The sequence below is a fragment of the Oryza glaberrima genome, chromosome 8, assembly GCF_000147395.1.
Source record: "Oryza glaberrima chromosome 8, OglaRS2, whole genome shotgun sequence".
Lineage (NCBI taxonomy): Eukaryota > Viridiplantae > Streptophyta > Magnoliopsida > Poales > Poaceae > Oryza > Oryza glaberrima.
Genome location: NC_068333.1, coordinates 22,587,308 through 22,602,364, shown reverse-complemented (window position 1 = coordinate 22,602,364; position 15,057 = coordinate 22,587,308). Strand labels below are relative to the sequence as shown.

Genomic DNA, 15,057 nt, shown 5'->3' with positions numbered 1-15,057 from the left:
AGGCCAAAGTGCAAACATTTACATCGTCCGGACCGTTTGTCGTCGAAGCAGGACGGTGAGGCCCATGGCACAATCACCCTCCATATTTTGATGGACCGGTTGGGCTTGGCCCGGCCTGTTTGGAGCAAACGCCTTCTCAGCCACCCGCACCCGCGACCGCGAGGCCGCGACGTCCCCTCCGATCCGATCCGCTCCCGGGCGTGAGTGACGCGACGTCGCCGCACGCGCGCGGGTTCCCCGTGCGGCCGGGCGGTCTCCCTCGCGTGCCACCGCCCATCACCCGGTCGCGCCTCACCGTGGCGGGGTCCGGTGTCCCGCCGTGTCGGCGCGCGCATCGCCCGCCCCCCATGTGTGGAGGAGGCGACGCGACGCGCTAGTGGCCGCACTGCTACTGTAACACGCGGTACTACCCGTTTTTAGCCCGGGACCTTGTACTGCCACCGCCCGCGTGTACGTACCTCCGTAAAAAAAAAAAATAAACCCTGTTTTCACATCCAACGTTTGACCGTCCGTCTTATTTAAAAAAATTATAAAAAAATTTAAAAAGATAAGTCACGCATAAAATATTAATCAATATTTTATCATCTAACAACAATAAAAATACTATTATAAAAAATTTTATATAAGATAGACAGTCAAATGTTGGCACGAGAACCTACTGTTTGTTTTTTTTTTTTTTACGGAGGGAGTACGTGTCATTCTCCGGCTGCGCGACCGTGCAATTAATCGCTCCTCCACTGCTAGATCTACCTGTCCATCACTCGCGTTAATCAATCAATCAATCAATTAGCCACGTACTCCTCCTACTCCATCGATCTAGATCAAACACCAGCAGCAGCAGCAATCGCTTTGAACGGAGAAAACTTCCCTACCGACGCATGGGTGCATGCATGCGTCGTCCGTCCATCCCTTGGTTTTTTTTTTGTGTGTCGACGCACACAGCTAACCCAGTCGCCTCGTGCTTATCCTGTGTGAGCCTCTCGATCAGGGGGGGTTGCGTCGCAACCCACGGGCAGGAGGGGTGAGGTTCGCTTCGGTTGCACATTACTTGTCCCGGGTGGGATGGGATGGGACGGGCGGGCGCACGGAGATGGCGGCCGCTTTTTGCGCGGAAAAAGCAAAGCACGTTACGAGCCGTAACCTCCTCCGTCGTCGTCGTCGTGATCCGGATGTGTCCGTCCTTCGCGAGCGTGGATGTGTGGCCTGGCTGGCATCCACACGCAACGTCGTCGTCGTCATCGTACGCATCGTGGTCCATCTTGTTAGGCGCGGCCGGCAGCTGGAGGAGGGGTGTGTGCGCATCGCCACCATTCAGGCCGTGAAGGCTTAAGGACCATTGGACCATCACACACCCCGTCGCTGTTGATCGATCGAACCAGAGACACCCGTGAGGCATTTTTGCAACGCAAAAATGTTACTAAGATTTTTATTATAGAACTTCACACAGAAAAGTCTCGAGTGATCTGAGCCGTCCAAAAGCAGCTAGGGTTTACAATCTCACTTTAGGGTCAAAATGTGAATCCCAATAAGCCCCGCTCGACATCCAGATTTGGAGATAAATTTTTGCTGACAAAAGAAAAAAATCTCATTAGCACATAATTAATTAATTGTTAACTATCATAAATTTAAAAATATTTATTTGCTTTTTTAAGAACCACATATATATATATAAACTTCTTTTAAAAAATTTTCATTTAACAGTTTAAAAAGCGTGCTAACGGAAAACAAGTAAGTTGAAGTTTGGATTTAAATAATAAAACAGGACCTAAGATGGCGAATATCTATTTAATGACCCAAGGAAGGCTATTCAAATGATAAGTGTTTTCTTGTAATTTTTTTCCATAAATCTTAATGGTGAAATTCAGAGATTTCGCAAAATTCTGAAACAAACCTAGCAGTTTAGAGCTCCGAATTTTGAGAGAAAAAACTCGAACGAATTTGTGAACCCTGAAACAGAAACAAAGCAAGGACGACTTTTCTCGCATGATTTTTGGCAAAGTTGAAACGGGCAAGGCGAAACCAGGCACGCGACACGGGCACGGGCCGTCCGTACGTGTGCACCCTCTCGCCGGACGGTCGCTGTAGCCGGCTACTATTTGACTTCCAGTGGTGGTTGGCACCATCATCATCACCATTAATGTGGCCAGCAAAAGCGTCCAACTCCAGAAGGAGGCAGCGAAAGCCATTGGCCACGCACCACGCTGCAAGTGCCCGGGCAAAAAGGCGTCCGAGTTGAGCGTATCGCGCATGGTTTTCGGGAGCCGCGGCTCGCACAGCGGCACAAGCCCTCGGCTTGAGGATTACCGCTTGCCACTCGCCAGAATATCGCCGCCGTGTCCCCACGGCGATCCACACACACACGGCGCCACCGGGAAAGCGCCAAGGAAAGCATCTCATTCTCGCCACGACGCCCCACCAGACCAAGGATAACGCACAGCCCAGCTTAGCACAAAGCCAGAAACGATGCCAAGGCCACACCTCAACGCTGCCCTACCATACCTTTATTTTTGCCGAGTCAGGGGTTTGCTGCAAGTTGCAACACTGATTTCTGGACTGGTTTTATCAACATGTAATATCACTGCAGTGTACATCAACAAAAAAAAATTGACAAGAGAGCAGATCATGTGTATCATTCATGAACAGAAATCAACCAGAATTATACTGAATTAAAAAAAACAGAAACTAGATTCATCAGAGGGAATAAACAAACAGTGAAAAGGGGACGAGGGTTTACTAATCAAGGGTAGAACGTATGCGTCGTGATGATGGTCCACGAAAAAGAATAGACGAGGATAAACCTGTAATCTGCCTCATTTGTATTTAGCTACATGGGTACTGTCAACGGTACCTTCCAAATTATCCCTGCTACTATGTAAAGATGACAAAAGACAGTTTCATGCTAAAGCACCGTATAGATACACAAAAATGTCAAAAAAAAAAGAGGTAAAGACATATCGATGTAATTAAACACCATCTTGTGATACATTAAGCAGCAGATTCACAATTGCACCAGCAAAAAAGAAATCAAGGTTACTTACTCATTTTAGCCCAGAACTAATAGCGTCCCCATCTCACCTTGTGAGGGCACACTTGATACATTCCTTGTCACAGAAACTACTTGCCAACTCAGCGCAGATTCATCCAATATTTTGTCAGGGTTTCTCTGCTCCCCCAAATGCTCTGCCCCCATCCATCCACACTTCTTTTCTGGGAGGGGTTCATCCTTACAATTATATACTCTCCCGTTCTTATCAAAGTTCCAAGGAAATTCAAACAGTCAAAAGTTGTCTGGTTTCAAACCTTCTGGCTGTTGCAAGGTATTTCCTTGATAACACCACAAAACGATTACAATACAGCACCCTCTGCAGATTATATCGTACCAAAATCCAGCCTCTCCCATTTGAAGGATCTACCAGAATTAAACCGCAGCAAAGCTCGCATGAATACACAAACACAAACACAGACTGCTGCTATCGCAAGCATGGAATGGATATAGGGGCGAGCGAGCAATCCCCGTGAATGCATAGGACGTCTTAGCAAGCCAGCATCCAAAATAGCGCACTGGTTGCAAGATCTTATTTGCAATGCTTGAATTGCAGATTTATTTTTCTCACCAACATTCCCGGATTGATCCATATGAATTTCCTCTTTGCCAACCATTATAGTAACTTGGTTGTTCTTCCTGTCCACCAATTTCTGTGCTACAAGCTCATTGTACGCATTGTTGTTCCTCAACTTGGCATAAGTTTCAGGGGACTGACCATCATCATCTAGCGCTGAGTGCCAACAGCTCAAACCAATCTGTAGTGAATTAAGCAAAAAATCAGAAGGATTACAAATGTGAAAAAACTAAAAACTAACGCAGACTAGCATTTACTTTGCTTACCTGTTGAGGATCATCTGTCAAAGCATCAACAATATCCACTGCATCCTCAATGGATGCAGCCAGGTGCAATGGAGTCAAACCACCTGGGCCAGCTACATTTGGAAGGAAGGGGTACAATTTGGAATCATCAGGGCACATGACAACAAACTGTACAAGCAAGCGCGCCATGTGGCTACTTTTCCTTTTCACTGCCCTGTTCAGGAGATGGATCTCTGAGAGCATTTCCAGAGTTTCCTGTGATAGTTCATCACTGGCCAAACTCCTCTTGGCAAGGATTTCCAGAAGAGTTTTAGTAAGAGAGCACCAGTCCCGCTCACTTGAAAACAGCAGAAGGTATCTGAAGCGTGCAGTTGAGAAGTACATCAAATCCAAACCAGAAGAATCAGATTTTTCAGCAGATGTACTGGCAGCTGCCTTCTGGAAGAGCCATCCAAGTTCGTTTAGAAAGTGCAAAACTTCATCCTTTGGCTTTAGCCGCCTAGCATCATGAGCCTGATCATCTGAAGAGCCGTCAACAAACTGTGAACCCTCAAGCTCAGCTTCAAGGCTTCTCAACTCCTGACAAACACTTGAATTGGCAATGATAACAGGAAAGCTGTTCCCTCTGAACCTATTCTCGACCTGTATATATCAACATTGAAAGTTGAATCACCTTCTAGTGCGAACAAAGCCAATTCAATGGTAACGAGAAATTCAAATCATACAAACCTCAATGAAGTAGCGTCCAAGAATAAGATGTGGTTCTCCAGGTAAGTCAAAAGTCTCAACACCTGAATCGTCATATATTGTTCCTGGATATGCAGAGCACAGTACTTCTTTTGATATGTACTTCCCCGTACTGGTACAGTGGATTCTGCATTTGATCAGTTCACAGTCAGTCATAAAGACTGGGTGGCGATATTCTAGTCAAACTACCACTGCTTTACAACTGAACTTACTGGGTGCCAGGAATTGTCAGATTACGGCCCTTAAGAATGAGGGAGGTCTTTCTCCCACCAACAACAGCAATTGGTGAGACAAAGGTCAACTCTGGGGTATTCCATGTTCTCCATGATTTTGATAAGCGGGTTGCTCCTGAAACAAGAAACACCATTTTGTAAACAACCAAATGAAATCATTGGCAAAACAACAAAAAATGAGCAGGAACAGATAACAAAATTAACACAACAGTAGTTATCTATACCATCTTTGTATGACACCAATTGGGCATCAGTTCGAACTAAAAACCTTCCTTTTCTCCAGAAGTCCAAATCGGAACCTTGGACTAATGTGTTTACTCGCTGGAGAAGATTTTCTTCAAGCTGCATAGACATTACATAGGTCCAACATTAGATATGTACGCTGTAACCATATTGCATACCTTTTTGTAGCTAATGAAGAGACAAACTTACTTCATCCCATGCAATAGCAGGCATTGAAAGATACATTGATAGTACAAGGCAACCTGGCCGAATGTATCCCTCCATTTCGTTGGGGCTGTGTTTGAGCCAATTTACAATCTGAAGAAGAAAAAAAATCAATTACATGAGTGAAATGAAATGGGATGGGACAGGGGTTGCAATTTATCATTTTAGAAACTCATCTTCATCATACCTCTCCACGAAGGTTCCCAGGGATTGTGCTTGGCTCCTTGCCAAATAGTTTGAATATGATTCTACCAGTACGGTCCTATAAAGAGGCAAATCAAACAAGATCAGATTGAATGCATGACTAAAGTAATAAAAGGCAGTGGCTAATTACATAATAGTCCATTCAATTGTAAAATTTCCATGTAAATTTACCTGTCCATCTGAATTTGAAGTTGATGGCGAATGATCTGAACAAGAGGTTGAGGTATAACAGGATTGATATGCAGGATTTGGTGGTGAACCATTTTCAATTGGCCGTTCTGAATCCTTAAACAGCTCAAGTGGTGGTGCACGCCAAGCCCGACTTGTGCTAACCTCAACTGTCGCAATATCTTCCCCGTAGTCTGCAATACGAGCATCTTCGTCTACCGAACGGATGGGGAAAAACTTATGTGTTACAGGCGGAGATGATGATGGAGATCTCTCATCCAGAGGATTGCTACTCTCGGAAGATAAGTACTTATTTGCAGTGTCCATCTTACAAGGAACATCCTCCTCGGTGCTACCAAAGAGCCGTAGTGACAAGTATGGCGGGGTTTCTTGGTCTGGTTGCTTGTACATTTCAGGTGACCGTTCAAGAGCATCATTCTTGCGAGTGGCAGAAAATACCCGGATAGATTTCTCATGGGAATTTACAACATTAGCTGGCTCTGTTGACTGACTCTTGCTCTTGTTATTACCACTGCTGTCACTGCTCCCTTGGGACTGAGACGTATTGCTATCAGGGTTTGATGTCGCGAGGGCAGTTGATAAAACTGCTAGCAAGTCCATGGTTGATGGCACAGCTTGCTTGTCGAATCCGTCAGCTTGCTTGTCAAATCCATTCGTTTGTTTGTCCAATCCATTGGTTTGCTTCTCGAATCCATTAGTTGTCCTTTGAACAGAATCTTGTTGTTGGCTATGTGACGCATTCAAATCAACAGCTTCTGATGGAGGAGACTTTGAAGCAGAGTTCCCATTATTTATAGAGTTTATTTTACTTATAATCTGGACCAGATTGTCTTTATCTGGTATCGGAGGGATGCTGGGCAGTTTACCAACATTACTGCCTGCCATGACAAAGAAAACAAAATAACCAGGTTAAAATCACAAGGTAATAACTTAGTGTGTCAAGTTCAGTAGTCGATGTACGTACCTTGCAAGCGTGCAATAACCGTGATCAGATTTACAATATCCTGTGTCCTATTTGCTGCATTTTCCTGGTTTCCAGGTAGCAGCAGCTGCGAAGCAACATCTGTTGGCTGGGTTTTTCTTCGCCGCCTGTTGTGACCGGCGAGCCTACGTCTGCAGCTCCTCTTACCCTCATCAAACTCGGAGAGCGGGTGAAATCTAAATGATTGACCAGAAGAACCAATTTATTAGAAACTAAATGCTCTTAGCCTACATAAACATCAGCACCACCATTGGATAGAGAGTTTCTCTGGCCCAATACACACGCCGTAGCAATCGATCACACCATAAACATAAATTCCTAAACGTGGCATCATGAGAAGGAATCTTGCCATGAAAATTTTCGAGAGGAGCTGTAGCTATCATTACCTACTGCACTGCTGACAGAAGCGCTGCATCTGGTTGCCAACCAGCGCCTTTGTGGTCTTGCCGTGGATCTCGCAGACTTTGTGTCTCCGGTGATAATCCTTGGCGTTGGTCAGATCCGCCCTGCAGTCATCCACCTGGCACATCGGGTAGCTTCCGCCGCCACCGCCTGAGTTTCCACCGCCTCCGCCTCCACCTCCTCCTCCACTGGCACTTCCAGGCGATCCAGACCGAACCCTCTTGCTCGGCCTAACAACTGGCTCCTGCGCCGGCGCCGACGACGCAGGCGGAGAAGGCGAAGAGGACACGGTAGTAGCCGCCGGGCTCACATCCATCGGCGTCGCCGCGTCCTCCCGCAGGCCGAGCTGAAGGTTCAGCCCACCGCTACCCCCGCCGCCCTGCCGCAGCGCCTCAGCAGCCTTAGCCACCGCCGGCGGCGACTGTTGCTGCTGCTGCTGGTGGTGACTCAGCCCCGCGTTGACGCGCAGCGCATCGGAGGACGGCTTGGCGGTGAGGGCGCGGCTATCCCAGTCCCACATCCTGGGGTTCCAGTTCCCTCCTCCCTTAGCCTCCGCCGCCGCCACCGCGGCGGCCGGCCACGGGTTCCCGCGCTTCTTCGCCGCCGTGGCATGGGGAGGCAGCGGCTGGATCTGGTGTAGGAACATCGGAGGGGCCACCTGCGGCCCCACCTCCCTCTGCATCTCTCAACGCCGCCGCCGCCGCCGCCGCCGCCGCCGCTCGCCGCCGGCCAAAACCCGATCCACCCCTCTCCGGATCTGCAAACCCCACCACCACACCACCCCGATCAAATCAAACCGCATCAACAACCCAAAAAAAACCTCCACACAACATCCACAGCAATCGATTCGAGCACAAACCCCCCCCCCCCCCCCCGTTTACCTTTTCACGCACGGCACCTCACGCAGCCTCTCTTCAACTCCTCTTCACGTCAACCTCATCGGAATCGAGAAATGGAAGAATCGGCGGCGAGAAGTGGATGAAGGAAGCAACCAACCAACCAGGGGGATCGCGCGGTCGGCGTGAGCTGGGGAAGAGAGAAGGGGAGGGAAGGGGAGAGGGGGAAACGAAGGTGGAGGAAGGTGTGAAGAGGAGACGGAGACCGAGGTGAAGAGGAGAGGAGGAGAGGGGGTATCGACTATCGAGTCGAGGCCGAGACGGCGCACGAGAGGAGACGCGACGCGTGGGAAGGGGAAGCCAAGCAATCTCGCGCACGCGCACGCGCACGCACGCACGCACGGGAGAGGGAGGGAGGTTGGGTTCGCGTAGTAGTGGCGTCCTGGCGCGGCAACGTAAGGGAGTCGGGGTGGCAGCGGCGGGTAATTAGCGGGAGGAGGCAGGGGCGTGGTGGTGGTGGTGCGAATCACTGTAGTACCCAGCACCACTCGTGCTTCGTACGAGTGGGGGCGCGGCCGCTCCTCCGGCCACCACCACACGTACTCGTACTCGTACCGCGGCGTGCACCAGCGTTCGTTCGTTCGTCCCGGTGCACCTCACCGGGGAGATGGTGCACGGTGACTCACGGCACATGCATTATTGTACGTACTCCTACAGTCCTACTGCTATAATACCACCACCACCATGACGCAACCCGCTGCTACTGCTCGTACACCTCGAGTTTAACCGAGGCCGAGTTTAGTTTTAAAATTTTTCTTCAAACTTCTAATTTTTACATTAGATCAAAACTTTTCTATACATAAATTTTCAACTTTTTCATCATATCGTTCTAATTTTAATTAAATTTTTAATTTTAACGTGAAATGAGATGAACGGGTCAGTATTATTTTTTTTATACTACGTGAGGCAAAAGGTTTGACCGGATTGGGCCAGGCTCAGGCAGGTAATGGGATCTGTGTGAAGGGTAAAACGGGGAGATGAGAGGACGACGTCGGGTGGGGCCCACACGCTCGCGTCTCGCCTCAATTATTTGCTGTCCTTTGGGATTCCTTCCTCTGGACGCCCGGCTCCCTTCCCTCTCCCTCCTCCGGTACGAAACGAAACAGCAGTAGTACGACACCACCACCAATCCCACCATGCATGATGCATCCCGCACCCGCACGCCGCTACAGCGCGCCACCGTTTTTTTTCTTTCTTTTTTTTTTACTTTCTCTGCCTGCCTCCTTTCGCTTCCCATTTGCGCCTTATTTATTCGGCTTCGCTCGCTGCGCGGCTCGGCGCCCGTACGTACCGCGTGTCTGGTCAGCAGTGGCCGTGCGGTTGGTTTATTTACGGACTGGACCAGCTTGCGGTGTGCCTTTTTCTTTATTTACCACAGTACACCCGTACTTATCGCTATAAACACACGTACACCAAAATTTGTTACTCATCGCTATAAACACACGTACACCAAAATTTACAAAGACTATAAATTTTCTGCTGGTTATCGCCTTATCGATTTGTGGAAGCTGGTCATTATTAGCCGTACCGTGCGGACCTAGAGCCGTTGGTTTTTACCGGTTTTCGGTAAACCAATATAGAGTAGTTTTTACTTTAAAAAACGATAAAGTAAACCGTAACGCAAACTCTACTCTATGAGTATCTTTATAAAACTACGACGATATAGATTAACCACTCTACCCATATAAGCACATCCAAATGACTTGGTATAATTTAAGAATGTCGAAGTTACCACGGACGTCTCACTGATGACGATGGGTATGTCGCTTACCACTAAAATTATAATTAGCCGTAAACGTGAGCTCCCCATATTAAGTCTATAACTTGAACTTGGTTGATCTAGTCGCACCACAAGAAACTAACTGGTTGAGCTTGCATGTGTGTTCTTTGTCCACTTTTCTTATTTGTACTCTCTCCTTTTCGCACACATACATTTAAAACAAATAAACATACTTTTTGTAAAAATAATTACTTTAAAATATTATGTTAATCTATTTTAGAAATTCTTATAGCTAATATTTAATTAATTATGAGCTCTACCATTCAGTTTTGTGCCAGATTGCATGTAAATTTTTCGCGCCATTAAGGTGAAAGATGCGCTTTACAATACGATCTTGTACTACATTTTTGTTTGCGAGAATCTTAGCATGGATATTATGGTAAGACGAGCGTTATCAGTAAATCTTAGCACGATGAGTGCATCTAATAATCCAGAGGCGAACTGTCCTCTCATTAGGACTAGCGGGCAAAGCCTAATCCTTTGCCTTTTATTTGACGAGTGAAGTGATTCATCGAGGTTAGGTGCTTAGGATTAGATAGGCGAATCATCGGTAGTAACACGAGAGGATATATGGAGTATAAGCGATCGAGTGGTAACAGGGATGCTATAAAAAGAAGAATATAAATTTCCTGATAATTTATCAGATCACTAATAATCTTCGTTGATGCATGAGGTATGATGACGAAACTCCCAAAAAATTGACAGCCAAAGAAACTTCAATTTGGATTGAACTAATATTCAATAAAGTGGAGACAGTACCATTCTACCAAACCTGAATAGATGATCACGTGGTAAACCGCCTATATTCTCTAATGAGTCAAAACGGCTTATGAGAGAATAAAAATTATTTTATAGATAAAAGTTTTATATATTTGTTCGTAGCAATTTAAAATTCAATGCTATAAAGAAATTATGTTGAAAGTATCTTAAATCAACTTCAAAATCAAGTTCGTAAATTTAAATTTTGGCTTCTGCTTGGCTTATTAGGCTAACCGATGGGACTTTTAGTTCTACAATCATTGTTTTTTTCTAGAACCTTGACAAAAATATAAATGAAAATAGCCTGGCAAATTATACTTCAAAATGAAAATCACGGACATGGATCGTACGGTAGTAATGCAAACTATCAACAGTACTGGTCCATCGTTAAGCCTGGGCCTTGGGTTCACTCATGGTTCCATGTGCACGTTTACAATGTCCATGTGACTAATCACCAGCAATTGATGCAAACACACACCATTGTCTAGAAGAAAAAAAAAATTGGGTATCAATCAGCAGAGTATACAAGTACGTTTAGGACAGCTTCGTCCATGTTTTCTTTTTCTTGGGCAGGACAGTCCTCTGCTTTTATAAATTGTAGGTGGATCGATCGCATCTTGCTTTGCTAATGGAGAGCACTGTGGAAAAAATGTCTCGCTAACGATGTGACAGATTTTTCGATCGTGACACGATCGTTGCAGAGTGTAGAACTTGCTGTAGGTTAAAAGACTGATCATTCAACGTTACTGTAGATTGAGGGATTGATCTTCCAAAAAGACTGTAGATTGAGGACTGGTTGTGAAGAGTGTGATTTAGGTTACCGGCAAAAGCACCCTTTAAATACATTGATAATTGTTGCATTTCTTGTTTTGAACGCAATATTTTCTTTTCTGTACTCAGACAGGAAACTGACATGTGTTGTTTTGGATGAGAAATGGAGAACCACAATAAAACATAATTTTTTTAGACAATAAAATTTATTTTGATCTTTGTTTCCAAAAAGTATAACCTATTATTACAGTTTGTTGGTCCAATAACTATGAATTACATAATCACAGTTTGATTAAAAATAAGAAAACTACTTACAATAATAGCCTAAATATATACTCCACCCATCTCATAATATAAGGGATTTTGAGTTTTTGCTTCTATTGTTTGAACACTCGTCTTATTCAAAAAAATTAGAATTATTATTATTTTTGACTTACTTTATTATCCAAAGTATTTTAAGCACAACTTTTCGTTTTTTTATATTTGCACAAATTTTTTGAATAAGACGAGTGGTCAAATAGTACAAGCAAAAACTCAAAATCCCTTATATTATGGGACGGAGGGAGTAGCTAACAAATTGCTAAACCTCCATCTATAGTTAATGGGAATCTACAAAATCGTTGTTTACCCAACAACTTGCAAGTTATATAAAAATATATATAGTTATTGTCTTCCTCAAACTAGGAAATATAATTTGTGAAATCAGAGACCGATCATTATGCCGATTAATTTTGAGCTGTAAATTAGTCATTCGTCTGTATCTTGCTACCGCCGTAACCATTGAAGCCAGTTCGGCAGGAACACCACACAAATGGGACCTCTAGTGCGATGGCTCCAAAAAGACCACGACAAATATAGTCATGGATCGTGGTGTCTGGATTGTAGCCTCATAGGATTGCACTAATAAAGAAATTATACATACATGAAGCTTTGTGCATATTTATGAAAGAACAAAAAAAATTCAAACATGAGCTCCAATAAAATTCTTAGTCTTTAACACATCCTAACTTATGTTGTTGTTTTGTGATATTATTTTGTATAGAATTTAATTAACAAGTCAAAACAGTTGGATCCTTCATATATTTCTTAGACTTTGTCCTTGTAGCATGTGGATTTGTTTTGTGTGCAATACCATTGTGCACCTAGCTCTTCATGGCGCAATAAACAAAAGATCGTACCGCGCGTACATGGTTATAATTATCATTTGTATTATTATACTGCAATGATAGAGGGTTTTGGAGACCGGGGATTAGAAAAGTACAGTGCTGGACATGGTCCGTACCCTCTATTTTCTTTCTCACGTCAGTTTCTGTGGGTGCAAACCGCAGGCAGTAGCTGGGCAAGGTGATAGCTAACGAATTCCTCCTAGTATTTTGCAGCAGTACGTACATGGGTAGCTATGGGGATTCATAAGGTCAAAGGTGAAGCATTGTATTGGAATCCAAGTTCGTTTAGCTGATCGATTTGTACTATAGTGTGATATGAAAGTGAATAGTATAGTAAAGACAAAAGGCTAATCATAAGATTTCATTTATGTTTCAGCGGATAAAGATACACATGAGAGGCCAAGCAAATAATGTAATCGTGTTATGTTGCCGGTATTTGGACATCAGATTAGAATTGTCGCTAATTCAGGGGAAATAAGGAAAACTTAATTTTGAAAGATGAGGAGAACATGACAATATGGATGGAACGCTTTAGTATGGTACACATTTTCTTGATTTCCATTTGTAAAACTGCATTTTGTAATGTGGAATATCCAAATTGCACAAACAAACTGTACGTGTTATGGGTGAACTTAAACTATGATTAGGTTGCTGGTGGTGTAACCTGTTCATCTAGGTTCGAGTTTTCGATATGATGTTCGAATTTACAACTATTTTTTTTATGATAGGCAACGTATACATGGTGGTTGACAATGAGAAATACATGCTGATTTTATCAAGCTTACCTATATTTGGCTAATTTGTGTATATGACCGTGTATTTGAGAAATGAGAACAAAACTTAACAAAACACGGAATTGTCACTTCTAGAAACTAGTAATTTTCGTGCCTATTTCAACTAGCGTTGTCCCACGCATAACTACAGGTGCATCCTAGTGATACATGTGTAAGCGTACGTGCAACGGAACTGTGGAGAATATGGGTATCTGATACCAACACGACCTCCAAATTCAACTAGAGATAGGAAGTGGGTTTAATCCATATATTATGTAATAGAGTAGGACTCGGCCACAATGTTGTCTTGTGTTATATGGCAGGATCTATAGCCTCAACCGGTTACTACCATATAATATATTAGGAAAACGATACCATGTTCGGCTAGGTTTCCTCTCTTTATAACCCTATCTCCTAACCTATATAAGGTGGGCAGAGAGCCCTCCAAGAGCATATAGGAATAATAGTGAGATAAGCCCCAAATACAATCATATTATCAGATCAAAACAGCACATGGCGGATTGCCTAAACAACAATAGAGTATTGCCTCTCATTGGGATGTCCTGAATCTGTCTAATTCATTGTCTTTGAATACATCCATCTTTTAGATCTCATGTGCTACCTTTTTATCATTGTTGATCTTTTGGAACAAACAGACGCAACGCATGGTAACCAATATTTCACCAACCTCTCCCTTCTGATCTCAATCACGGTCATACCGGCCAGCCAGCATACACGCGCGAGGCTCTCTATTGATCCACGTGACATTTAACTGTTTGCATCTCTTATAGATTTATCGTTTAACTATTTTATCTCTTATATGTCAATGACATGTGGACTCTCATATGTTAATAACATGTACATGTAGATAATAAATAATTAGGGCATGTTTAGATTGTAGCCAAAATAAACCTTACTAAATTTTAGTAAAGTTTCTAATATGTACATCCGTTTAGTTTTTTTTTACCAAACTCTTATAAATACATTAAAAAAGTACTATCAAAATTTTGGTATTGCTAAAATCTGGTAAAATCTATTTAGGCTACAATCTGAAAATACCCTTAATTACCACGTCTAAAATGTACCAAATTGGTAAATATGTGTCCATCGGCCTGTGGCCGTCGCGCGCCTTTGTCACTCATCACGCGCGCGTCGTGCTTAGCTCTTACCCCTCCATCGCGGATCCCCACCCGTCCGCCCCGGTTATCTCTCCCACGTGAAACGGAAAACGTCGACGCCGACGCCGCCGCGCGCGCGGCCCATTTCCTCCCGATCTCCTCTCCTCCTCCTCGCGGTACGGCTAACGTCAAATCGCTACTCTTCAACGTTGCCAACAGCTGGCCACGGGATCGAGTAACAATAACCAGACTATGGCTTCTTTCGTTCGTGTTGGTTACCAGCTCCCTCCGTCTCGTTTTCCGCTCGCACGCTTTCTAAACTGTTAAACGATATATTCTTTTTCTAAAAAAGTTTATATATAAAAGTTGTTTAATAAAATCATATTGATTATTCTTTTAAAATTACGTGCTAATGGACCGCGCCATTTTTCGTGCACACTGTTTCTAGGAGTATAGTTCGTGCGCATTGTTCCTAGGAATATAGGCTAACTAACGCAGCCTATATATAACTACACACTAATTACAGATATAATACACGCACATCGTATAGTAGATTAGTATAGTAGCAACGGATCAAGTTAGGAAAGTGATCGGTGCACACGTAACACCTAACTAAACAACCCCATCCTCAACGCCTTCCCCTCGTGTGTCATCAGCTATAGGTGTGGCTCCAGAGGCGATAGATTCTGATGCTACGTACGTACTCCATAAACGGGAGAGATCAG

At 44.2% G+C, this 15,057-nt stretch overlaps 1 protein-coding gene across 2 annotated transcripts; it reads right to left on the bottom strand.

Moving 5' to 3' along the window:
• Positions 1–1,390: 1,390 nt before the first annotated feature.
• Positions 1,391–8,339, bottom strand: LOC127782395 (squamosa promoter-binding-like protein 15). 2 transcript variants are annotated; one of them, XR_008019171.1, is made up of 12 exons: positions 7,951–8,339; positions 7,054–7,826; positions 6,650–6,843; positions 5,668–6,563; positions 5,480–5,554; positions 5,278–5,385; positions 5,070–5,187; positions 4,825–4,960; positions 4,595–4,739; positions 3,887–4,507; positions 3,039–3,801; positions 1,391–1,566 (listed from the first exon to the last, which is right to left on the bottom strand). XR_008019171.1 is itself a non-coding variant. In XM_052309575.1 (11 exons), the coding sequence occupies exons 2-11, from the start codon at positions 7,749–7,751 to the stop codon at positions 3,370–3,372; spliced, it is 3,423 nt and encodes a 1,140-aa protein (XP_052165535.1). In that variant the 5' UTR covers positions 7,752–7,826; positions 7,951–8,339; the 3' UTR covers positions 2,786–3,369. The 2 variants fall into 2 exon arrangements, 1 of the variants encoding a protein (XP_052165535.1); XM_052309575.1 differs by lacking the exon at positions 1,391–1,566 and having other exon boundaries at positions 2,786–3,801.
• Between the last annotated feature and the right edge of the window lie 6,718 nt (positions 8,340–15,057).

What these genes read in the sequence shown, in the direction of transcription:
- LOC127782395 (XM_052309575.1), bottom strand. Translation starts at nt 7,751, where the DNA reads ATGCAGAGGGAGGTGGGGCCGCAGGTGGCCCCTCCGATGTTCCTACAC. An exon ending in TTCTGTCAGCAGTGCAGTAG is followed by an intron (nt 6,844 to 7,053) that starts GTAATGATAGCT and finishes TCAATCATTTAG; the next exon opens with ATTTCACCCGCTCTCCGAGT. An exon ending in ATTGGTGTCATACAAAGATG is followed by an intron (nt 4,961 to 5,069) that starts GTATAGATAACT and finishes TTCTTGTTTCAG; the next exon opens with GAGCAACCCGCTTATCAAAA.